Genomic DNA, 22824 nt, shown 5'->3' with positions numbered 1-22824 from the left:
TTAATATTCATAATGCTGAGTGATTATTAACGTTTCAACTTGTATCTCTCATTTTGTTTAAAAGATACACGATTCTTGCAGGTATACATACAAGACTCATATATAGCACACTTATTTTATTAAATTGATAATACTAGAATAAACAAATTTTAGCAATATGCTTTTCTGTTAAGCAGTAAAGAATAATGGAGAAGTTGTTTGAATAATGTAATAGTGGTTCAAAATACCAGAACAAATTTATCATAATTTATATCATAAGTTATGCTAAATACTGAGCCTCATTATACTATTTTATATGATTATATGTCTCAAGAAAAGTACCATTAATATCATGATCTGCCAACATTAAGCATATTTTTGCACAAGGCACTCTGTAAATCCATGAATGCCATATATATCTAAATTGTTTTAAAATTGTTCTGATGACATACTATGACAAATAATATTTGCAAAATTTAATAAAGTATGACAGTAAACAGATTACAGAAATTCAATAATGTCTATGTATCTTGGATTATGAAACAAGATGAGAGATGAAGATCACTAGTACTGATGAAAAATGTCAAACAATTTCTGTTGTATCCACCAGTGGTTGATTGGCATTTACAGCATGAGGTATTATGGCAGTGCTGTAAAATATATATATAACATCAATATATAATAATTATGTTATTTTAGGAAACAACCTCATAAACATTACAATACTATAATATATATGCTGGTTTGCTAATGATTTGCTTAAACGATATATAATTATGTTAAATATTATGACAGGTTTTACTTAGTATTTTTATAAGAAATAAATTTGTATAAAAATGTATAATTAGTAACAATATTTACTACTATATTAAATATGAAGTAAAAAATTAAATATTATTGCATTTCAATTGTGACATGACCATACATAGATTTTTCTTTAGAATGTTACAGTGATGTTTATTTTTTATGTTAACATTAAATGGAATGCTAACATTTTTATATCATGTAATAAATGCCACACACATATATTAAATTTTATGCAAAATTTTGTTAATATGTTTATCTATTTACTTCACACATTTTGTTGGTAATCAAATATTCAAACAATTATTTTTCAAATTAAACAAAACATGTAGTGGACATTACCCTGTACCAAGTACCAAAATCGTGGCTTCTCTTACCAAATTCATTTGATAAAGATTGGACCTGTAGTTAACCAAAATCATATTACCATATTTACATATTATACTCTTATACTAGTACACAGATTTTTATCAAAACAGTACAAGTAGAGATATTTTGAATTAATATACTCATGAAATTTTATATTGTTCTTATCGCATATTGTCTCTATTAATACAATATATGTATCTCTCATGTATATTTATTAAAAATTAGTAATATTTTTGCTTATAGATAGAATTCAAACATGTGCATTTCTGTACAATATTATTACAAAGCAATAATGTAAAAACAAACATCATGCACAAAGAGAAAAATCTATTTGTTATTATAATAAAACTAGTATAATATATACAATTTCTCATAGAATACTTATTTGTGGATTAGTTATAAATTATGGTTATAATAAGGACCAATGATTGTTATAACAACAAACAGTTAGTAATTTGTAAAGATATTCTTCCTTTCACTTCAGATTGCAAATTCATTCAAGTTAGAATAATATATCTGCATAATTAAATAGTATTTTTATATGATTTCATAACGTGCGCTTTTAGCATAAAAACTTTCTAATAAATAAAATGGTTCCACAACGCTTATAAGTAATTATTAATTTATAATATATAAAAAATTAATAATCAGGTAATTCTGTTCCTTAATACATTTTGAATGCAACTATAAATTTGGATTAATCTAACACCTCAATATAAGGATTCATGGTCTAGAATACCTGATTGAAACATATAAGGTGCAGAGCCAAGTTCTGTCTCATCACCCCATTGTTGGGCTCCATTTCCCAATAAAGTATGAGTATCTTCATTGTACAGCTGCTCGGGAAAGTTTACCCCATCTCCGAAACTGTAACCCATACCCTATCTTCTACTCTATGTCATCCTATGTTTACCCTAAGTTTACCAGAGATGGCGTAACTAATATAATTAGTCTTCCTTAATTTTTTAATACTTCTACCTAATTTTATACTTGTATTTGTTGTGATATTTACTTTTAGTTGGACGCTCTAATTTTGTAAAAAATTTTTCTTCAGAATAGTTACGCCACTTCTACAGTTTTAAAAATGTTTACTTGATGTAAAAACCAGATGCACAATATTTTTAAACTAGAGAATTATGTATCAATGAATTTAATTCAACAATCAACAATGAAATACACAATACTATATATCTATAGAAATCATGCATTTATACGGTAACAAAGAAATTCTCCCAATATTTTCTTATCTTACTTATTTTATAAATGTTTTATATCTAACACTAGTATTGAATTTAAACCTTTTTTTATAATATTTGGATTTAACACATATGAGTACTATTTATAAAATGAATGTATAAATATAATATTAATATAAATGATTCTCTATATCACATGCCTACACAATAATCTAAGGAAACACGTATTGTTTCCATGCATTATTTGTATGTCAGTCTTATTAAAATACAATTGCAAAATAATCGTTAAGTTAAAGCTTATCAAAGCTATGAAGATCAACACAAACGAGTAATGTTAGTATTAGTAAGATAGTACAGGAAAAAAATTAGAGACAAGGATTAACCAAATTTTTAAAGGGCTTAAAGTATTCACAAGAAATATAATATATTGCTTGAATGATTAATGAAGATTTTAAATATGATAATTTTTCGTTATGATTTAAGTTATTTATCATAGATGCAAACAAATGCAACCAGGCATATTTGAAAATATTATTTCATACAATATCATTACTTTGGAACTCTGGGGAAAAAAAAAAAAAAAAAAAAGGTAAATCTTCATCATGAAGGCACAGAGATTGTATTCCATGTATATGACATATTTTATGTACATATTTTATGAGTATTATATGAGTTCCACAGTAAAGAATTGAAATTGTTACTACAATTGTATTTGACCTTTCTAAAATGCTGACCTGTTACGAGTACTGCCCATGGAATCATAAGTATTCGTTATGCCCTGCTGTTGCGAACGTACTGGATAGGTGACACCATTTCCAAGACTAGAACACATCCAATGCATCCAACCCAATTTAAGAATAATGATCGTTATTTTAATTTTCAAGAACTACTGAAAATACTATATCGAAAAGTCCTATTAATATATTTTTATCACTGACATGAAGATGTTTTCAATGAGGAATATCTATTTTAATTAGCATATGATACACAGAACGTGTCCTTTGCATAATGTAACCACTGGGAACATTACGAGATATATGATGCACTTAAAGAGCGTTATATAATTTTTCTCTCCATAATGAAAATTATATCTATTGAAAATTACATAACTGAAGTCTAATCCATATTTCTTTTATACTGTACTGTTTCCACACATGCAACAGTATGAAATAGATGTGTAACATAACAAAAAAATAAAGAAATATGTCTAAGGTCAATCTATTCTACCTATTTTTTTTTTTTTTTAATTCATGCAAATTTTGCTTAATTTATTATTTATATATATTACTTAATTATTTATCATTATAATTCATAGTTTTGTTGAGAAAGATTCATCCCTATCAATAATGAATGAATAATAGAATTATAAAATTTATATTTCAGAATGGAAAATTAGCCTTGGTGTTTTACAAAGGCACATAATGCAAAGAAATATCTTCTGTGCATTTTCAGCAGATATATATATATATATATATATATATATATATATATATATATATGTATGTATGTATGTATGTATTTCCAACAATGTCATGCAAAATCTGTGCAATGAATTATTACTTGTTTTTATAAAATATAATATTTGAAATGGATCTTGCAGAAATAAACTCTGCATTTTTTCTAATTTTAAACATAAATCTTCTAGTAACAGCTGATAGCACATCAAATGACAATGAAAAATATATAATAGCAATATGTACAACTACTATTCTAATTTCACAATAAAAATAAATGTTTACATTGATATTTAATATGTGTAAATACAAATATCTAAATTAACTTCTATGTACACATAGATTATATTTATCATTGACTCTATTTATAAGTCATATTAAAATATATTGTGCAAATGGTTTTTATTATTGCTTAAAGTAACATTTAATTTAATTATTTATGATATATATAATTATAATTATAAATATAGATGACAAATATATAAAACATATATACTCACCTAGTAAAAACAGGAAGGAACCAGAGCCGTGCATTATCGCCAAATACTTCTTGAAAATTATTATATTTTCCAAGACTAAAACCATCTTTGTCTTTTCCTGTGAGAAACATGGGAGGCCTGAAGGCTTCTACAAGTCAATGAAAATAGAAATTAACTACAGTTTTGTTAGTATAATAAATAACTTTCAATGCATATATATTTTTTTTACCTAATGTTGATCTATTATGTAGCACAAGGTAGCAGTGATAAAAGAAAAGAGAATTAAGGCTCACTGCAAACATTAAGGCAGCAAAAAAGAGGAAGAGCAAGTGAAACCTACCCATTCCTTCTAATTCTCCCTATATACAAAAATTTATAATAAAATATTTCGTACGTGTAATAAGATTTTTCCATTTGAGAAAGTTTACTTACTTTCCAAAAGCGTATAACATATTGTAAAGATGTAGCTGTTAGAAATATACAATAAAGAAAGGCATATGCCAAGAACAACATAAAAAATTTGTAATTGTGGAAGCCTACACAGTTGTTTACCCATGGGCAATGATGGTCCATTTTTAAGACACAAGTACCACAAACGCTACAATGATGTGCTCGATCCGGCTTTATCAAGTGACATTTCTCACAAAATCGTATACCTATATATTACATATGAATAATCAATTGAAAAAAATGAAGAAAAATTTTATTCTACACTGTTCATTACCTCCTTTGATACTACGATTTGTTACTGGTAGATCTTGCGCAAATCTTTCCAAGATTTGTCTAATAGCTTCTTCTGTTTCTGCTTGTTCCAGTTTTTCTATTTCTACCTCTGGTATTTTAAACTATAATAAATAAACAAATCATCCTATTTCACAACGTAAAGTGTACAATAATATATAATTGCTACAATATTTTCAAATATATACCTTATCCGGGACAGGTACTAAGTCTGTGAATACCGTTTGCCAATAAGACCATAAGAAGAGCAGAAATAATATATGGAAGAAAATTAGATAGAATGCTATAAAGAAATAAAAACAATTAATCTTTGTTATCTCTAAAGTACAGAATATCTCGAGCTTTCAAACTAGAATATAAATATACGTACCTTTCTGAACTTCATTTTCTATTCTATCTAAAATAAAATAAATATTAACGGTTAGTTAATTAATTAAAGATTCAATAACTATACCAACATACAAACAAGTGATGATAAATGTACAATAAGTAAAATTTGGATCGAATAATCAATACTATGTTGGTAACTGTATAATAACAAGGACAAACAATTGTAATAATTATCTTATATCTATGTTTTTATAAAAAGTAATCTTTTAGCTGTATATTACTTACAATAACATAGTTGCACAACGAATGCGTAGTAAGACCAAACAACGATCGTTAAGATGAAAATGACTGGAAACCATTTGAGAATTTTTACACACCACCAACATGATTCACTTTGCTTCCCCATTATATTTATCGAATCGATGATATGCATATATAGTTTAGTGCCTTTGCTCTTTTAGTCGGTACATTATTTTTTACACATACTGGCCGATATATCATTGCAATAAATCTTTATAGAAAAAACCTTAAAGGTGACAACATAACAATTTATCGCATTACGAAAAAGCACAAATTGTAATTCATTGCATATGACTTGTTTTTACTAACTATGAATATACACAGGAATAGAAATAATAAAGGTTACGAACGCTATTCGCTTCTGATTACATACCACAGAAAAATAACTGCAGTGGAACCAATTTCATGGAAAATAAAACAAACATATGATATTTTGGCCGGTATAAATCTTAAAGCTGAAATCGCATCCTTGAAACATCACCACAATTCTCTTGTATCTAGTATATCATTGGAATATATTGATAACTTTTGAAAACGCGTTAAACGTTTCTTCTTTATTTCTTTCTTTATTATCTAATCTGAATAAAGGTGATTGGATAACAAGAATTAATGGAAGTTCGTATAATTATTGAATAATAATATATCAAAGATGGAATCTGATGTGTTAAAAGAACGTAATCACGTATATATCATCATATCCCGTTAACATAATTGATTTTAATAGTATTTACAACGAAGATATTATTAATCCTTTAAAATCGTGAAATATTAATAATAAATTATAAAACAAATAAAAATCTATGAATAACTATTAAAGAATAATTTATACATTTTAGAGATAAAGATCAAATTTAAAAATCGTTCGAAGTTTAATACGCCATCTATGAATACTCCAGCTTTATCTGTGTGTATTTAACACTGTTCTTATCTAATATATAAAGATAGAGTACTTCGATAATAAAGTTTTAAATAGATTATCATCTTGACTTTGAGCGTTACGTTTAATTATTCGAAGATACAGACGAAAATATGGGTTTAAAATTCGTAAGCAATTTATCTTTTATGTTTCTGGAAGGTCCAAGTTTAATCGAAAGATACCAACTTGCTAAAGAGGCTGGCTTCAAGGCTGTTGAAAGTGGTTTTCCATTGGGTTTCTCTCCGGAGGAAGTAGCTAACGCAAAAAATAAAGCAAATATCGAACAAATCCTCATTAATGTATTTACAGGTACGTTTTAAATAATTAATATTGAAAAAATTTAGTTTTTTATATATATATAATTATTAGTATTACCTATTTATTTGTTCTTTATTTATTTACTACGTTGTAGCTAATCATAGGCGCGAAAATGAAGGCGCGAAATTTAAAAAATACTTGCATCGATCTCTCGAACTTTTTAATTGACAAATTTTTGTCATTGATCTATCTTTCATAAGGTTTCATTAATTTTGTTATTAAACCTTATAATTTTATTGATTTTTTTTTTTTTTTAGGTGATACGTCGAAAGGCGAATTGGGATTTGCTGCGATACCTGGACAAGAAGAGTCGTTTAAAAAAAGCATCGAAACAACCATACGATATGCAAAAGCATTAAATTGTAAATTGTACGTAATCGATGATTATAATTTTTTGATAATTCATTACGATATTTACATGTTTTGTTATTAAAATAGTTAATACTATTCCTCCATAGGATACATGTTATGTCTGGAAAAGTAAATAATCCAACTGTAGACAATGATAAAGTTTATGAAAAAAATTTGTTGTATGCTGTAGAGAAATTTAAAGAAGAAGGATTAATAGGTGTTATTGAACCGATCAATAGCATTACTGTACCAAATTATTATATGAACAATTTTTCAAAAGGTAAAATTTTAATTGATAACAAAAATATATGAAATTATAATATACATATAATAATTTCTTTTCATGTTTGTCACAGGCTTGAACATTGTAAAAAAGATTAATAGTCCTCATTTAAAATTGCAACTTGATATTTTTCACATGCAACATTGTTGTGGCAATCTTACGCGTAATATCGAAGAGTTGCTTCCTTTCATTGGTATATATTAACAAATTTATCATATATTTTGTTTATGTATAATAATAAAATTATACAAATTATTATTTCAGGTCATATTCAAATAGCTCAGGTACCGCACAGACATGAGCCAGATACCACAGGTGAGATAGATTACAAATATATTCTTTCATTACTGGAAAATAAAGGTTATCAAGGATATATCGGTTTGGAATATGTACCAAAAGCAAATACTGTCGACGGATTAAAATGGATAACAAAATTTGGTTATTCTTTGTAATATTATGATACATCTACCTTATATACCTGATATATAATAATTTTAAAAAATATAATATATGTTATATTACAATTTGTTTTTCTATGTTTTTATTTTTTATAATATTTAAGATCGTTTCTTTTTTCCTTTTTTAACCATAGCGACTTGTTCTGGTAGAGGAAGTCTTAAAGTGAATGTTTTTTTGTCATTTTTGTTAGGCACAGCTGCAATTATTTTAGCAAGATCTATTAATTTTCTAATTCCTATTCGATTATGTAACATAGTTGCAAGTAATTCTAGATCTATTACAAAGTCAGAAATAATCAAGCCTAAAATTATGCAATGTATGATAGCTTTATCTTTCATACTGGCAGGTCTCAACCTAAAAAAATGTATTATTAACATAATACAAAATCAATATTTCAGCTGTTCATAAAGTACAATCTATGAAATATAAATGAAAATAAAAATTATTTACCTTCCACTATAACTTTGTATGCTATAAGTTTCAATAATATATGAATTAACTTCTTCCGAATAAGGGCAAATATTAATCCCACGTTTTTTTGCATCCTTTATGGGCATGTTTAACCATTTGGCAACTGCTTCAATATACAATAAAAGAGCAACTTTCTTTATATTATCTGGGTCAGACTTCAAAAATCTTAAGGCATGTGTGAAAAACTTTGATTTGCTATAAATAGAATAAAAGAACATGAGTATCTTATTAGTACTGACAATATAATATATACATAAAGCAAAGTTACCCTTCAGGAACACGATTGATAGTTTCTTTAGCCGTTTCATTGAGAGTTTCTAACTTATTTTCTGGTATGATATCATTTATATTATAAACATCTTTTATGTTAGTAGCATCTCTGTTACATTGAGGTAAATGTATGTTGGTTACATAGTCATTATCTATTATCTGTGTCTCTAGATCTTCTTTATTTATTTCTATATCTATGATAAGAATAAATCATTTTATTATAAATTTTTTATCAAAGGAAAAGTAACGAAAAAACAAAAAGAAAAAATTAATAATATTAATTATTTTACTTGAAACAGTTTTTTCAAGATCATCTTTAACAGCATTGACATTAATCTTCATTCTTTCAAACTGCTCTGTTTTTCTTTTTACTTTTTTTGAACCAAACTGTTTGTTCAATAAAGCAATTCTGTCAGCATCTGTATTTTTATTATTATCTATCACTTGTTTATGAAGAACAGGACTTACAGACCACCTTTCTGCTTGAACCAATCTAATTTTCCCAGTCTTTTTATTATGAAGTACAAGCATTGTCTGCATAAACTGCTGTTTATTATCTGGCGTGTAACCTTTATAAACAATTTGTCCATTGGACAAAGCCAGTAATTTCTTTTCTTTTTGTTTATCATAGAAAAGGCCACAAGACATAGTCTCTGTTGCTTCATCTTTTAGCTCGCCGTTTTGAAAGTTAACTGATACATAAAAACATTAAAAGACTTAACTTTATAGAAAATTATTGTTAAATAAATAATTCTTGATTATATAGAAATATATAAAATATAATAACTATTTATAAGTGTCTTATCAATTCATATTTAATTTACCGATCATAGGTTTTACTGTTTTAGGTTGTATAATAACCTCATCTATAACGCCTTCTAATAATCGTTTCATTTTCACGAAATTTATATTAACTTTATAAACACGAAGTATTATATCTGTTTATTACTGCTACACAATTTTTTTATGTTCACATGTAAACATTACACTATTGTTTTAAAGAATCTAATTTAAACACGTGTTCCTTACTTTTGCTCAGCTACACACGTTTGGTTGTTGATTTGGTGAGCATTCTATTGAAGCGTCACCTGGTGTTATAATTGCGAAATAAAAGCAAAATTCAATATTGTTTTCAAAATTAAAATCGAAAATAATACTAATAAACGTTTTATATAGATTATAAAAAAAAAAAAAAAACATTATTATCTACCTAACCTAATATATTCGAAATCTAGTATTAAAAAAAAAAAAAAAAAAAAAAAAGGGGGGGGGACGAAAAGGAAACTATTGAACGTACTTGTAAAGAATTCAAATAAAATTAATTCTATGTCGTACAAATTTTTACGTGAAATCATTTAAGAATCAGAAACCTTTATATTACGTACAAGTACTTTATGAAAACTGCTAAGTAATACGTGAGTCTTTTTGTTATTTCCATAACCTACATTCGGTATCGAATATTGACCCTTAAAGCGTCTTTGAATTCTGTTATCAATACCCTTCGCTTTTTTCTAATTACGCTGCAAATATTATTAATATATAAAACATCCAAAAATCTTTATTTGTGTAAATAAAATCTATTACGTGCTTATCACATCGACGTATAAGCTTGTATACGTTATACCTCTTGTACGCACAAACAATAAAACTGAGTTACATACAATAACAATTAAATTAGTGCGTAATAGAAATACTTCTATCTAGTAAAAATAATTTAGCAAAAATAATAAATCATACGTCAAATTATACTTTTATCTGAAAATAAATTAATCGAAAAGTGTTTGTTAATCGAAGAAACATTGTATTATTTTTCTTTTTATAATTAAACTTTAAAAAGTTAAAATCTCATTTAAACAGCTATGATATTAAACAGCTTGATATAAAATGTGATCGTATACCCAGATTTTTTCACACGGAGATTACTGCTTATGAAGATCCATGAGATGACCTTGACTCTATTCTAAAATCCTCGATACAGTTTTCGATGCTATTTAATCGTAATTTCGAGGACTAAAACGAAGTTCCTGGTAAAACTTTTAATCGTGCCCGTGAACAAACGTGACTGTTAAAACAACGATGATTCTATTTTAAAATCCATGTTATCGAAATTGATTCAGATCCTCTTCAATGATGCACTGACTCTAATTTACGATAGTTATTTATTAACGTACGCTCATTGAATTTACTCTACGAGATTCTACTATCTTTTATAAACACAATCTGTGCTATTGTTAAAAAAGCAAAACTCTTTACGAACAAACACTGACTCTAATGACTGCATTGCACGCAATCGATGCAAAAACACTTGTTTTTAAATCGCGAACGCGAAGCGCGAACGACAAACATTGCATTCGATTGGTTCATTTTTATGCGCGCGTTTGCAATGAAGTTTTGAAAGAGAAAAATATAAACAAAATAATTAATATCACTGTTGTAACAAGAAACAATAGAAATTATTAAAGAAATGTGTGATATAAAAATATACTTACTTTGAGTCTTCGTTAATATCTGTAGAGAGACATCCTGAGAGATCTTCGATGTTCACTCGTCGGAGTACAACAGTAAACTGATCCAATAATCGTCAAAGTCGATCAATGGTTTGTTTTTGTTGACGTTAGACGTAGCCTACGATCGCAAGTTCAAAACATGTATTTATGGTAATATTAAATTAACCTTGTTTTGTATTTAACGCGCGTTACGAGTCATGTAATATTTAAGCGGATTTACTATTGTTTAAATATTGGTTTATTGTACGTCTGTACACGCGTATATTATATTTTGTTTAGATCGTTATGAAATTATCGAAGTTTGCTTGACGGAAATAGAGATTTCTGAATTTTTTTCATTCGTCGAAATGGAAAAGAAAACTAATACGATAAATGACAAAGTTAGTCAAAAGTTCGTTTTTGTTGATGGTGCATGATTACTTTGTTGAAATTCCTGAAATGAAAACTTCTTTATTAAAATCGGTGGAAGAATTACTCGACCGACTTGTACTCGTTGTCGGCGTAAATCATTGTGAGCTTTGTATATTTAATCTCAAGATCAGTATTGAAACACACAATCGCGCATCGTATATATATTTATTTCCATAGTTCAAAAACGACCTCTGCATGTAAACCAACTTCAAATCGTTTCGAATATTCAATGCTCTCTGTTTTTCATTATGCGATATTTTGACAATGTTTTTTTATAATATTTATGAATATAATTCATAAATTAATACAAAAGTTAAACTTTTAATGAATTCGTTGTAACGTGCCAATCAAATATATTATATTTTGCAATGGTAATTTTAGGTTAATTCGTTATTTTGTTGTACGATAAATAGATAAATGTGACGTATATATTTTTATGTCTAAGCATAGATTTATGGAAGTAAAAAGGTATGTAATATTATTTTTTATTATTGTTTTATTTTATGTATTGTAGGCCTCCAATGATGGAATTCCACCACCTGCCGCAGTACCTGGATTTCCACCGGCAACACCTAATATGACATCTGGCTTTGTACCGCCTATTATGCCTGCAGCATCTTTTATTCCTCCTCCTAGTTTACCGCCTGGTCCACCAGGGATAATGCCACCTCAGTTTTCTATTCCTCCACCAGGTTTTAGTTTTCCAATTACTGCTACGCCTACACCAGAAAGTGGAGTAATAGGTTAGTAAGTTTTATGAAAGGTTTGGTCGATACTGGTATTAACTTGGTCTTTATTTTTTTTTATGGAATATTACAGCAGCACCGCCACAAATAACAGCTCCAGGAATCCCACCCCCAACTCCTATAGCAAGCGAAACTGCACCAGGTGTACCCGTGTCGTCAGAAAAAAAAACTGACTGGACCGAACATAAAGCTCCGGACGGTCGTACTTATTACTACAACAGCGTTACTAAACAATCACTATGGGAGAAACCAGACGAATTAAAAACGCCGAGCGAATTATTGTTGTCGCAGTGCCCATGGAAAGAATATAAATCAGAAAATGGAAAAGTATATTATCATAACGTAACTACTAAAGAATCCAGATGGACTATTCCTACAGAGTTGGAAGAACTGAAAACTAGAATTGCAGCCGAAGAAGCTGCAGCTGTTGCAGCTGCAGTAGTTGCAAGTGCTACAAATACGTTAGTAACATAACAAAGTTTTACATTGTTCGACGTTCGATCATTTTAAATATGCTTCTGTTTATTCTTTATGCGTTATTTTTTACAGTATAGTTCCGGTAGCTATACAACATTTGTCTCCAAATATTAGCACTTTATCGCAAACAAGTACGCCCGAACCTGGAGGAAAGTCTGCGATCGAACAAGCTATGGCCGCGACACTTGCGGCTATAAATATTCCGACACCGCCTACAAAACCAGATGAAGATAGTAATTCCGCGAAGGGATCAGCAAACGATAGTCGAACAAGTACACCCGAACCCAAAATGCAGTTTAAAGATAAAAAAGAAGCGATAGAAGCATTTAAGGAATTATTAAAGGAAAGAGATGTACCGTCTAATGCTACATGGGAACAGGCAGTAAAATTAATTCAAAATGATCCAAGATATCCACAAATGAAGAAATTAAACGAACGTAAACAAGCATTTAATGCATATAAAACGCAGAAACTTAAGGAGGAACGAGAACAAGAAAGATTAAGGTAATTTTTGATTTGAAATTGATGAATACAATTTTTAAGGTGCAACTTTTATCGACAGATTGAAAAAAGCCAAAGAAGATTTAGAACAATTTTTGTTAGAGAACGAAAGAATGACAAGTACTACTAAGTATTACAAGTGCGAAGAAATGTTTGGCAACTTGGAAATATGGAGGGCAGTAGGAGATCCAGATAGAAGGGATATTTACGAAGATGTTATATTTAATTTGGCGAAACGTGAAAAAGAAGAGGCAAAACAATTAAAGAAAAGAAATACCAAACGGTTGGCACAAGTTTTGGATACGATGACAGATGTCACGTATAGAACCACGTGGCAAGAAGCACAAGCATTGCTCTTACAACATTCAGCCTTTGCGGAAGATGCGGATTTACTTGAAATGGACAAAGACGATGCTTTATTAGTATTTGAAAATCATATTCGACATTTGGAAAAGGACGAGGAAGAGGAAAAGGAACGTGAGAAAAAACGGAGGAAGCGACAAGAAAGAAAAAATCGTGATGGTTTCATTGTAAATACTTGTTTCCCTTGTTTGAACTTAATTTATTTTTTAATATATGTAATCTCTTATCTTATATCCTATATTTTAGAGTTTATTGGACGAGCTTCACGAACAAGGAAAATTAACGTCCATGTCGCTTTGGGTAGAACTTTATCCGATGCTATCGGCAGATTTACGCTTTTCAGTTATGCTAGGACAACCAGGATCAACTCCCTTAGATCTATTTAAATTTTACGTCGAGGACCTCAAGTCCAGATTCCACGACGAAAAAAAAATTATTCGAGAGATTCTTAAAGATAAAAATTTCGAGGTACAAGTTAATACCACGTTCGAAGAGTTCGCTACGGTTGTTTGCGAAGATCGAAAGTCTGCTACTCTAGACGCAGGAAACGTCAAGCTGACGTACAATTTGCTTCTTGAAAAAGCCGAAGCACGAGAGAAGGAACGTGTTAAAGAGGAAACACGAAAATTTAAAAAACTAGAAACAAGCTTCAAAAATTTATTAAAAACTATCAACGTCGATTATCAAATGACGTGGGAAGATGTGAGAAATAAATTGGAAGAAGAGCCAGATTTCAAAGCGATAACATTGGAAAGTGAAAGAATAAGAATTTTTAAGGATTATCAACATGAGCTCGAAGAAAGTTGTAGTCATCATCATATCAGGAGTAAGAAGAAGAAAACCAAAAAGATGAAACGAAAATCTCGATCACGGTCTCATAGCGTACGTAGAATTTTTATTTTTTTATATGTGTCTTCGTTTGCATAAGATATTAACACGTGTTATTATTTAATAGGAGTCCGAAGGGAGTGAGAAAGGATTGAAGAAAAAACGACACAAATCGCGTTCTGCAAGTATCGCTAGTAAAACGGATAGTTCCGAATCCGACACAAGAAAGACAAAAAGAAAGAAAAGTAAAAAGAAAAGAGGTCGAAGTCATTCTGTAAGTGACGTAATTTAAAAAAAAATATATATATATGTATTTGCTACTATATTTTTCTTACAATGTCCTTATGAAATAAAATATTCTTTATATACGTGTGATTTGCAGCGTTCACATTCAAGACTACCATCCTCCGAAGAGTCTCCAGAAAGAAGACGAAAAGAAGATAAGCATAGAAGACCGTCCGTTCATAGCGAAGGATCTATTAATGAAAATACAGAGCATCATGAACTTTCCGAAGATGAATTAGAAAAACAAAGAGCACAACTTCTTCGAGAGTTGCAGATGCAACAAGAAGATAATTAATACGCAGATCAAAATAAAATCATATTTTAATAGTTAAGTATTTTAATTAATATTCAAAATTCATTTTTGAATATACATCATTAATTTTCAATATGTAAGTACAATTCTTTAAAAAAATATATATTATATGTATGTAAGGAAATAAATTCGATATACCGACTAGTTCGTTGAATTTATACTTGACAACCTCCGATGATAAAAATCGAATATATATTATTATCATATATGTATATTTCAAACGAATAAATCCATCCGTGTATTTGCTAAACGTTCATTTTTATACACCGATAAGAAATAAGATAAAATATGCGCCTACTTATTTGCTTCCATTGTTTCAGTTTGTTATTTCTTTGCATGCTATTAGGCGCAATTCGACGTCGTATGGATGGCGCACCTTTATTTATTTCATTTGTTATAAAGAAAATCCAAATCGAACATTAATAGTTTACAATTAGTAATCCACGTTACGAAATAAAAAATTACAAGAATTCAAAAGCAATTGATCTTTAACAAAATAAATATCCATACAGTTTATAGATACGTTCGACCTTCGGTACTATTTACGTCAGTATCGATATTATTTTAGTGCAACTCATGTATATAAATTTATTCCGTTGTAAAATCCTTGAATCGTGAATAAAGAATACATACGCGAATAAATTATATACATATATACCTATATATTATAAATAAACGAAAACAAAAAATATGTAAAATCGCGTTACGCGATTATTTGAAGAATTTGTTCTTTCTTTCTTTCTTTGTTTTGACCGCCATAATTCAAAAGACATTCGATCGAACAGAAATTTTACGATGAAATAATTTTCAATAGTCTAAATTTGCTCAAGATATTATTAGCGGAGAATAGTCGTTGGATTAGAGAGAAGTCTTTGACGAATATATCTACATATATACACACACATACATATATATATATATATATAAAATTTTCGAATTGATCGAAAAGAGGATAACGAGAACGCTAAAATGAGTTCTTCCACGTAACGTTATCGAATTATTCTCGTTAGAGGATAGCCTCAATTTCTTTTTTCTTTCCTTTTTCCTTCTTTTATGCTAAAATCAGCGCATGCGTCGAGTTTATTGTAATTGGGTAGTACCTTGCTACTACGGCCCTGCTTTTACGCGTCCAAATTTGCAAGGAGTGGGGTTCGCGAAGGTGGTTAGGTTTACCATTTGTCCGATGATTGCTGTTGTCGCCTTTCGTGATTCCGGAGGTTCGGTTCGTTGAGAGAAAGAGAGAAAAAGAGGGATAGAGGGACGGACACAGGTAAATGAAATTTGTCCTTCGATTTGAAAACTCAACTAAGCCAACTTAGTCAAACGAAGGGAGAAGATAGAGACTCGAAGAGAAGTCTGGTAAAGGGAAGAGAAAAAAGGATAGAGATACGGATAGAGAGAGAGAGAGAGAGAGAGAGAGGGAGAGAGAGAGAGAGAGAGGGAGTGAGAGAACGTGATCGAGAGCGAGAGTGAGAGGGGGCGTTCGAGTAAGCCAAAAGGGAGAAGGGCCGAAGAGCTACGAAGCACGATGTTGAATATCTGTCGTCAAGCTTTTATTACGAATAGCCAAAAGTGAGTAAAAGCGTAAGGAATATATTTCATTGTCCTTGAATAATGATTCCATCTATGACATGCTTTTTTTCTTCTGACATCAAACCGAATACTAGAGAATATATTGATTATTTTCGCGCATTGGCCCGTGTGCTACGTATATTTTAATACGTGTCCTATGTCCTATGTACGTATTACACGGGTATGCACTCTCTAGTAGTTGTCCTACGTGCACTGTCTCTCATATGCTGTATGTGTCATATCGACAAGAATAATTTTCTATTTGTTTGTTGTTTGTTTCTCTGTGAGTTTGCTGTGTGTTACGTGCATGTGAAAAGGTTTACGAACAAATGTTATGTATTGCGTACGCGTTTCAAAAACGTTTCTTACATGTTTATCTTACATTATAGCTGCTTCTTTTTTTTTCCTATATATTTTTAATTCCTCTGTATATATGTATATAAGAAAAAAGAAGGTTCTATATCCTTTCACTATTTTAAAATTTTCCACTCGACGAAAACGAATTCGACGTTCGAATGGGTCGTTGACCAATTAGTTCTTATATATGCTCTATTTCATAATCTCAATAGGATTCGTTCTTATATATTTACGTGTGTGTATATTTCAGCGAAGAATGTGCATGTGCTTTGATTTCATACGTTTATGAGTCATCCATGCCATTTTTTCTTTCTCTTTTCCTTTTTTTTTTTTCCCCCTAAACGTTTTTCAATCTCTCTCGTAATTGTCAATTACTTACGTTCATTCGGATTAATTAGTCAATGGTCTTTTATTCTTTGTGATTCTCTTTCGTGGTTGATAAGAAATTTTCTGTTTTTTTTCTTCTCTCTCTCTTTTTTTTTAAGTTTACTGATAAATTGTATCAATGAATTGTTTGTAAAAATACGTTCGAATTTTCTTCGCGTTAAGTACGAATTTCGTTGGGAAAAGAAGCATCGATGAAAGCGATAGCGATTTTATCCTTGAGCGGTCGTTTTCATGACTACGCGGCGTTCTTTAACATCTGTTACCGTGGATATTAATTTTGTCGCTTATCTCGAATTATATTGTTATAATCACGTTAGTAGGCTACGTTTTATTTGAATTCCATTCGTCTTCTGTATAAAATATATTTCGTTCTTTTTTGTTTTTCAATCTTTTAATATATCGATACGCGATAAGTGACGTCACGTACTATACATACTACATACATATTTTATATATATCTTTCGACGTTTCGCTTATGTCTTTTCTCAATATCTTTTCTTTTCTTTAACTTTTTTCTTTTTATTTTTTTGATTCGTGACCTTAGAAATATATAATTAGTACGTTAACAACGTTAAAAATAATTTATGTCCGTATTACTATGTTTCTCGAATTTGACACATTCGTTCGAGACTCATTAATTAATTATCTTCGTTTTATCTTGTGAATTTTATTATCTTTTTGACAAGCGAATATGTTATTAATATTGTTATCTATAACTATTTACATTATTTTTAGAGAGATAATCCTAATAAAATGGGTCACTGGTTATATTATGTTATGTAACAGTCTTTGACCATAAAGTATTTGACACATAAACGCTAGTAAAAATAACATCCTCTTGTACCGCTGCATTTATATTTATATAATATCTCATAAGTTTCCAAGTTTGATGCATTTTTGGAAAAATTCGTTTTTTTCATCTCGATGTATTTTTTTCTAACGCAAAATTTTTTTTTTTACTTCAATCTTTGTTAATTTATACGTAGCTTTGTATCCGAGTTGGATTAATGTTTTGTTTAAACTTTTGCATAATTAATCTCGTTGAGATAATACTGTGAACAGAGTGTCCCAAGTTACGTGTCTGTACACAGATAAATATTTAAAAAAGATATCACCCTGCTTTACTTTCAATATTTACTTGTATCTTATCTTCCTTTGAGACAGAAAGATAATTTTATTGAGAGAACCATCACGTTTGTTTATTTTCTTCTTCCACTTCCGGCTTTATTTATTTTATATTATTATTTGCAGAGTAGGTACAAGATGCCTAGGATCTATAGTGCCTATACCGAATCCTCCAGACTTACCATTGGAGAACGAACCTATTCTAGGTTACACAAAAGGAAGCAAGGAACGGGCTGAGTTAGAAAAGGTCTTGGATGAAATGGCATCCGAATGTACCGAAGTACCATTAGTGATCGGTGACAAAGAGATCAAGACGGATTTATGCAAATATCAAGTCATGGTACATAATTGTAGATTCTCATAAATTTATGATAAAAAAGATAAATCTTTTAAACTATATTACTTTGTAGCCACATAATCATAAAGCTAAACTTGCTAAATATTATTGGGCCACGCCAGATTTAATACAGAAAGCTATAGACGTTGCTGTGAAAGCTCAAAGGGAATGGGAGAAGTGTCCTATTGAAAAACGATTGGAAATATGGATAAAGGCTGCTAACCTCATGTCAAAGAAATATAGACAACACTTAAATGCTGCCACTATGCTCGGACAGAGTAAATCAGTTATTCAGGCAGAGATCGATAGCGCCGCTGAATTAATCGATTTCTTCAAAATACAAGGATACTTTGTTAAGGACGCTTTGAAGTATAAACCAATTTCACCGACCAACACCGTATTGAATTCGTTGAGGTATCGCGGAATGGATGGTTTTGTTGCTGCTGTATCACCTTTCAATTTTACCGCTATTGGTGGTAATCTTAGTTATACTCCAGCCTTAATGGTTTGTATTTTTTTAATCTCTCCAAATCGGTACAGTAAAAAAATTCGCACGAGTAAATTTGATTTATATAGGGAAATGCAGTTTTATGGAAACCATCAGATACTGCTTTGCTTTCCAATTGGTGGATCTTCAAAATATGTAGAGAAGCTGGTGTACCACCAGGCGTTGTGAATTTTGTTCCTTGCGAAGGTCCGGTTTTTGGAGATACGATAACTGCCTCTCCTTACTTGTCTGGTATTAACTTTACCGGATCAGTACCGACATTTAATCGTTTATGGATGCAAGTTGGAAAAAATTTGGCAAAATACAAGAATTATCCAAAATTGGTAGGAGAATGCGGTGGTAAGAATTATCACTTCGTTCATCCAAGTGCCGACGTACAAACGGTCGTTATCGGGACAATAAAAAGTGCTTTCGAATTTAATGGTCAGAAGTGCTCGGCGTGTAGTAGAATGTATATTCCTGAATCTTTATGGAGTAAGGTAAGCTATTAAACATTTACCGAATTAAACGTTTCTCCATATCTTGAAATTGATTTCAGATAAAGGACGGTCTTTTATCTACACGCGAAAAACTTAAAATAGGCGACGTTAGAGATTTCTCTATTTTTGCTGGAGCCGTTATCGATGCCGTGGCGTTTAAGAGAATTTCTGGTTATATCGAGCATGCTAAAAAGTCTAGTGACTTAGAAATTATCGGAGGTGGCCAATACGACGACAGGTAAGTCTTAGAGATCGTAAGTATCAAACAATTTGTCGACATGTTTCCTTTAAAAAAAAAAAAAAAAAAAAATTCTCTTTTTTTTCAAAGCGTTGGATACTTCATCCAACCGACGATAATAACGACAAAGAATCCAAATGAAAAAATCATGACGGAAGAAATATTTGGACCTGTATTAACCATTTATGTTTACAAAGATTCGAAACTCGATGAAACGATGAAATTGGTCGAATCTTCGACGCCTTATGCATTGACAGGAGCGATATTTACTCAGGACGAGTAAGTTTTATTACGTAGTTTAGATATCTTAGGATAATGCGGGATAAAAAAATATAATGTTGTGTTCGTGTAAATTTTAACAGGCAATGGGCGAAAAGAGCATTGGAAGAACTCAAATACACGGCAGGTAACTTTTATGTAAACGATAAATCGACTGGTTCGGTTGTTGGCCAACAGCCTTTTGGTGGTAGCAGAATGTCCGGTACGAATGATAAAGCCGGTGGTCCTCATTATGCTCTACGTTGGGCGTCACCTCAGGCAATTAAAGAAACATTTGTTCCTTTGAAAGAATATGACTATCCGTACATGAGGTCGTAAACACTCGAGTATTGTCTAAATATCGATTTAAATAATATAATAATACAAGTATAGGTGCGCGCGCGTATCGCTGAGCGATTATATCGCACTTCTAATTGAGATGCGATGCCGAATGTCTATAGTTGTAAAAATAACGGGATCGTCTCGTGCATTTCTTAATGTGGATAAGTTTAAATATACGAGTAAATATCGCTAGTTAGACTTGCGAGGCAACCTCGATTTGTTTTCGGCGTATTTAAAAATCAATTTTTTGAAGGCTGTAAATGTAAATAACAAAGTATGATCCTTAGAAAGAGAGAGCGAGAGAGAGAGAAAGAGAGAGCGTGAGAGAGAGAGAGAGAGAGAGAGAGAGAGAGAGTTATTACGTGTATGTAGTTTATGCCTACATAGAATTACGTTTATAATACGTTTACAGACTTTGATAATATATATATATATATATACACACACACATTCACACATATATATTATATATATACTATATATATACATATATATCATATATATTATATTATATATATTATATATATATACATATATTACATTGTCGATTTTGTGTTCTGCAAAACGAGAGAAATGAATTCTTTTACGTTCAAAATATTTTAGTAGACATAGAAATATCGGTTCGATGTGTTCTCTAAAATAAGCTTCGATAATGCCGTTAACAAAGCGTATAAATGTGATTTATATTATTGCATGTAATTTAGAGCTTTCTTATAAATACATCAACGCCTCAGGAAAATATCACAAAGTGAATGAAGATGTTTAAGGTAGCCTTATTTTCAAAGTTACTATAGTTCAGGACACGATTCGTGGGTCAGAAATGAGTATACATTATAACGTTTATATCATGCGAAAGAGAAATACAGATTAGCTGTTCGAAATGATTTTCAAATTGCTCGAATGAACAATTATTAAATTATTTATCTTTGTTCTTTTTGTTTTTTTTCGTTTTTTTTTGTTTTTTTTTTCTTATTTTCTGACGTACGAAGTAAATATGATAACAGGATTCGTATGCGACGGAGCTTTATTCGTAAGCATTGTTAAAATTTTCTAATTATAAGTCATACGTTATAAAAATCGATTATTTAATCGATGTGTTGTAGTATTTTTATTAATTGGTTTATAATTATATAGAATTTAAAAACGACACATCTTTTTAGAGCATTTAGATACTGCTGTTATGTAGAAAATTTGTGTTGCTGATATATTTATATGATATATTTATATATAAACATGTATCATGTGTATGTATATACATATACATATATGTATGTATGTATGTATGCATTTCTCAATATGTAGTTCAACGAGCAATTGCTAGTGATACTTTATTCACAGAATCACTTTGGTAATCTGAACAGTTAGAATATATATATATATGGCTAATAGTTATTGGATATATCATTAATACAATGTACAACACAATATAATTTGTTTTCTTATATGATCGGCGCCTTTTTTGTGATATAATTATAATTATAATTATGATTATAATTATTATTATTAATATTATTATTATTCTAATTATTATTATTACTATGAAATAGTAGATCTATGTAAAATAATAATTCCTATAAGTCTTGCACCGCGGAAAGAAATTTCTGTAATCGTTATGCAACTGTTGCTTGTCTTGAATGTGATTTAACGAAGATATTGGTGCCACGAGTCAAACAATGATCAATAATTATCAATAAACGATTGAAGGTATACTAGATACATTGACGGATGTTACGATGTAATTTATTTGAACTGTAAAATAGCAATAAAATGAAATGCTATTCACAACGCTCGCATATCGATTTCTTCTACTGGTAATACTGTGTTCAACTTTAATAATAATGCGTCTGATAATTGATACAAATTTTATAAACACATGAAGCATAATATACAATAAAATAAGATTTGGTTAAGCCAAGGGATATTTCCAAACGAAATTTCACGTAACTATGTATTATTAATTATATTATGTTTATGTTAATGTAACCATTATATCATGGTTATGTTATATGTGTTACGACATAACATGAATAAAGAAAAATATGATTTTCAACAGACATGCTTCTTGAGATA

General features: G+C 29.9%; 5 protein-coding genes across 17 annotated transcripts; 3 read left to right on the top strand and 2 right to left on the bottom strand.

The window, feature by feature from the left end:
- Nucleotides 1-65: 65 nt before the first annotated feature.
- LOC127063343 (palmitoyltransferase ZDHHC2-like) lies at nt 66-6019 on the bottom strand. 4 transcript variants are annotated; one of them, XM_050992999.1, is made up of 11 exons: nt 5638-6019; nt 5393-5419; nt 5211-5305; nt 5006-5126; nt 4714-4937; nt 4511-4640; nt 4303-4429; nt 3083-3169; nt 1892-2019; nt 1126-1185; nt 66-629 (listed from the first exon to the last, which is right to left on the bottom strand). In XM_050992999.1, exons 1-10 carry the CDS (start codon nt 5783-5785, stop codon nt 1166-1168), a joined length of 1107 nt encoding a protein of 368 aa, XP_050848956.1. In that variant the 5' UTR covers nt 5786-6019; the 3' UTR covers nt 66-629; nt 1126-1165. The 4 variants fall into 4 exon arrangements, with proteins under 4 accessions (XP_050848956.1, XP_050848957.1, XP_050848958.1 ...); XM_050993000.1 differs by lacking the exon at nt 3083-3169; XM_050993001.1 differs by lacking the exons at nt 1126-1185; nt 3083-3169.
- Nucleotides 6020-6537: 518 nt separating this feature from the next.
- LOC127063345 (putative hydroxypyruvate isomerase) lies at nt 6538-8044 on the top strand. Its single transcript, XM_050993005.1, has 5 exons — nt 6538-6877; nt 7144-7255; nt 7345-7517; nt 7594-7713; nt 7785-8044. The coding sequence occupies exons 1-5, from the start codon at nt 6682-6684 to the stop codon at nt 7970-7972; spliced, it is 789 nt and encodes a 262-aa protein (XP_050848962.1). The 5' UTR covers nt 6538-6681; the 3' UTR covers nt 7973-8044.
- Nucleotides 7920-11349, bottom strand: LOC127063341 (uncharacterized). 7 transcript variants are annotated; one of them, XM_050992994.1, is made up of 6 exons: nt 11210-11300; nt 10619-11024; nt 9011-9412; nt 8719-8914; nt 8430-8645; nt 7920-8333 (listed from the first exon to the last, which is right to left on the bottom strand). In XM_050992994.1, the coding sequence occupies exons 3-6, from the start codon at nt 9366-9368 to the stop codon at nt 8078-8080; spliced, it is 1026 nt and encodes a 341-aa protein (XP_050848951.1). In that variant the 5' UTR covers nt 9369-9412; nt 10619-11024; nt 11210-11300; the 3' UTR covers nt 7920-8077. The 7 variants fall into 7 exon arrangements, with proteins under 7 accessions (XP_050848951.1, XP_050848950.1, XP_050848954.1 ...); XM_050992993.1 differs by lacking the exons at nt 10619-11024; nt 11210-11300 and adding an exon at nt 9545-9906 and having other exon boundaries at nt 9011-9107; nt 9189-9412; XM_050992997.1 differs by lacking the exon at nt 10619-11024 and having other exon boundaries at nt 11210-11349.
- A 9-nt stretch (nt 11350-11358) lies between these two features.
- On the top strand, nt 11359-15295 carry LOC127063336 (pre-mRNA-processing factor 40 homolog A). 4 transcript variants are annotated; one of them, XM_050992978.1, is made up of 8 exons: nt 11359-11377; nt 12153-12381; nt 12458-12845; nt 12934-13365; nt 13424-13892; nt 13972-14607; nt 14681-14827; nt 14936-15295. In XM_050992978.1, the coding sequence occupies exons 1-8, from the start codon at nt 11375-11377 to the stop codon at nt 15131-15133; spliced, it is 2502 nt and encodes an 833-aa protein (XP_050848935.1). In that variant the 5' UTR covers nt 11359-11374; the 3' UTR covers nt 15134-15295. The 4 variants fall into 4 exon arrangements, with proteins under 4 accessions (XP_050848935.1, XP_050848933.1, XP_050848936.1 ...); XM_050992976.1 differs by lacking the exon at nt 11359-11377 and adding an exon at nt 11501-11607; XM_050992979.1 differs by lacking the exon at nt 11359-11377 and adding an exon at nt 11604-11738.
- Nucleotides 15296-16296: 1001 nt separating this feature from the next.
- LOC127063337 (delta-1-pyrroline-5-carboxylate dehydrogenase, mitochondrial) lies at nt 16297-22808 on the top strand. Its single transcript, XM_050992980.1, has 7 exons — nt 16297-16723; nt 18719-18932; nt 19003-19434; nt 19506-19916; nt 19976-20154; nt 20245-20433; nt 20517-22808. The coding sequence occupies exons 1-7, from the start codon at nt 16680-16682 to the stop codon at nt 20749-20751; spliced, it is 1704 nt and encodes a 567-aa protein (XP_050848937.1). The 5' UTR covers nt 16297-16679; the 3' UTR covers nt 20752-22808.
- The last annotated feature ends 16 nt before the right edge of the window (nt 22809-22824 follow it).

The sequence above is a fragment of the Vespula vulgaris genome, chromosome 4 (genome assembly GCF_905475345.1).
Source record: "Vespula vulgaris chromosome 4, iyVesVulg1.1, whole genome shotgun sequence".
Taxonomy (NCBI): Eukaryota; Metazoa; Arthropoda; class Insecta; order Hymenoptera; family Vespidae; genus Vespula; species Vespula vulgaris.
This window is presented reverse-complemented; position numbering and strand designations above follow the sequence as displayed.

Excerpts from the sequence above, each read along its gene's own strand:
- LOC127063337 (XM_050992980.1), top strand. The coding sequence starts at position 16,680 with ATGTTGAATATCTGTCGTCAAGCTTTTATTACGAATAGCCAAAA. Across the intron at positions 19,435-19,505 it reads GTTATACTCCAGCCTTAATG|GGAAATGCAGTTTTATGGAA; the intron begins GTTTGTATTTTT and ends TGATTTATATAG. Across the intron at positions 19,917-19,975 it reads CTGAATCTTTATGGAGTAAG|ATAAAGGACGGTCTTTTATC; the intron begins GTAAGCTATTAA and ends AATTGATTTCAG.
- LOC127063336 (XM_050992976.1), top strand. The coding sequence starts at position 11,575 with ATGGAAAAGAAAACTAATACGATAAATGACAAA. Across the intron at positions 11,608-12,152 it reads CTAATACGATAAATGACAAA|GCCTCCAATGATGGAATTCC; the intron begins GTTAGTCAAAAG and ends TATGTATTGTAG. Across the intron at positions 12,382-12,457 it reads ACCAGAAAGTGGAGTAATAG|CAGCACCGCCACAAATAACA; the intron begins GTTAGTAAGTTT and ends GGAATATTACAG.
- LOC127063345 (XM_050993005.1), top strand. The coding sequence starts at position 6,682 with ATGGGTTTAAAATTCGTAAGCAATTTATCTTTTATGTTTCTGGAAGGT. Across the intron at positions 7,256-7,344 it reads AAAGCATTAAATTGTAAATT|GATACATGTTATGTCTGGAA; the intron begins GTACGTAATCGA and ends ATTCCTCCATAG. Across the intron at positions 7,714-7,784 it reads AGAGTTGCTTCCTTTCATTG|GTCATATTCAAATAGCTCAG; the intron begins GTATATATTAAC and ends TTATTATTTCAG.
- LOC127063343 (XM_050992999.1), bottom strand. The coding sequence starts at position 5,785 with ATGCATATCATCGATTCGATAAATATAATGGGGAAGCAAAGTGAATCA. Across the intron at positions 5,306-5,392 it reads AGAAAATGAAGTTCAGAAAG|CATTCTATCTAATTTTCTTC; the intron begins GTACGTATATTT and ends ATTTCTTTATAG. Across the intron at positions 5,127-5,210 it reads TAGTACCTGTCCCGGATAAG|TTTAAAATACCAGAGGTAGA; the intron begins GTATATATTTGA and ends TATTTATTATAG.
- LOC127063341 (XM_050992992.1), bottom strand. The coding sequence starts at position 9,614 with ATGAAACGATTATTAGAAGGCGTTATAGATGAGGTTATTATACAACCT. Across the intron at positions 8,646-8,718 it reads ATCAATCGTGTTCCTGAAGG|CAAATCAAAGTTTTTCACAC; the intron begins GTAACTTTGCTT and ends TTCTATTTATAG. Across the intron at positions 8,334-8,429 it reads ATACAAAGTTATAGTGGAAG|GTTGAGACCTGCCAGTATGA; the intron begins GTAAATAATTTT and ends ACATTTTTTTAG.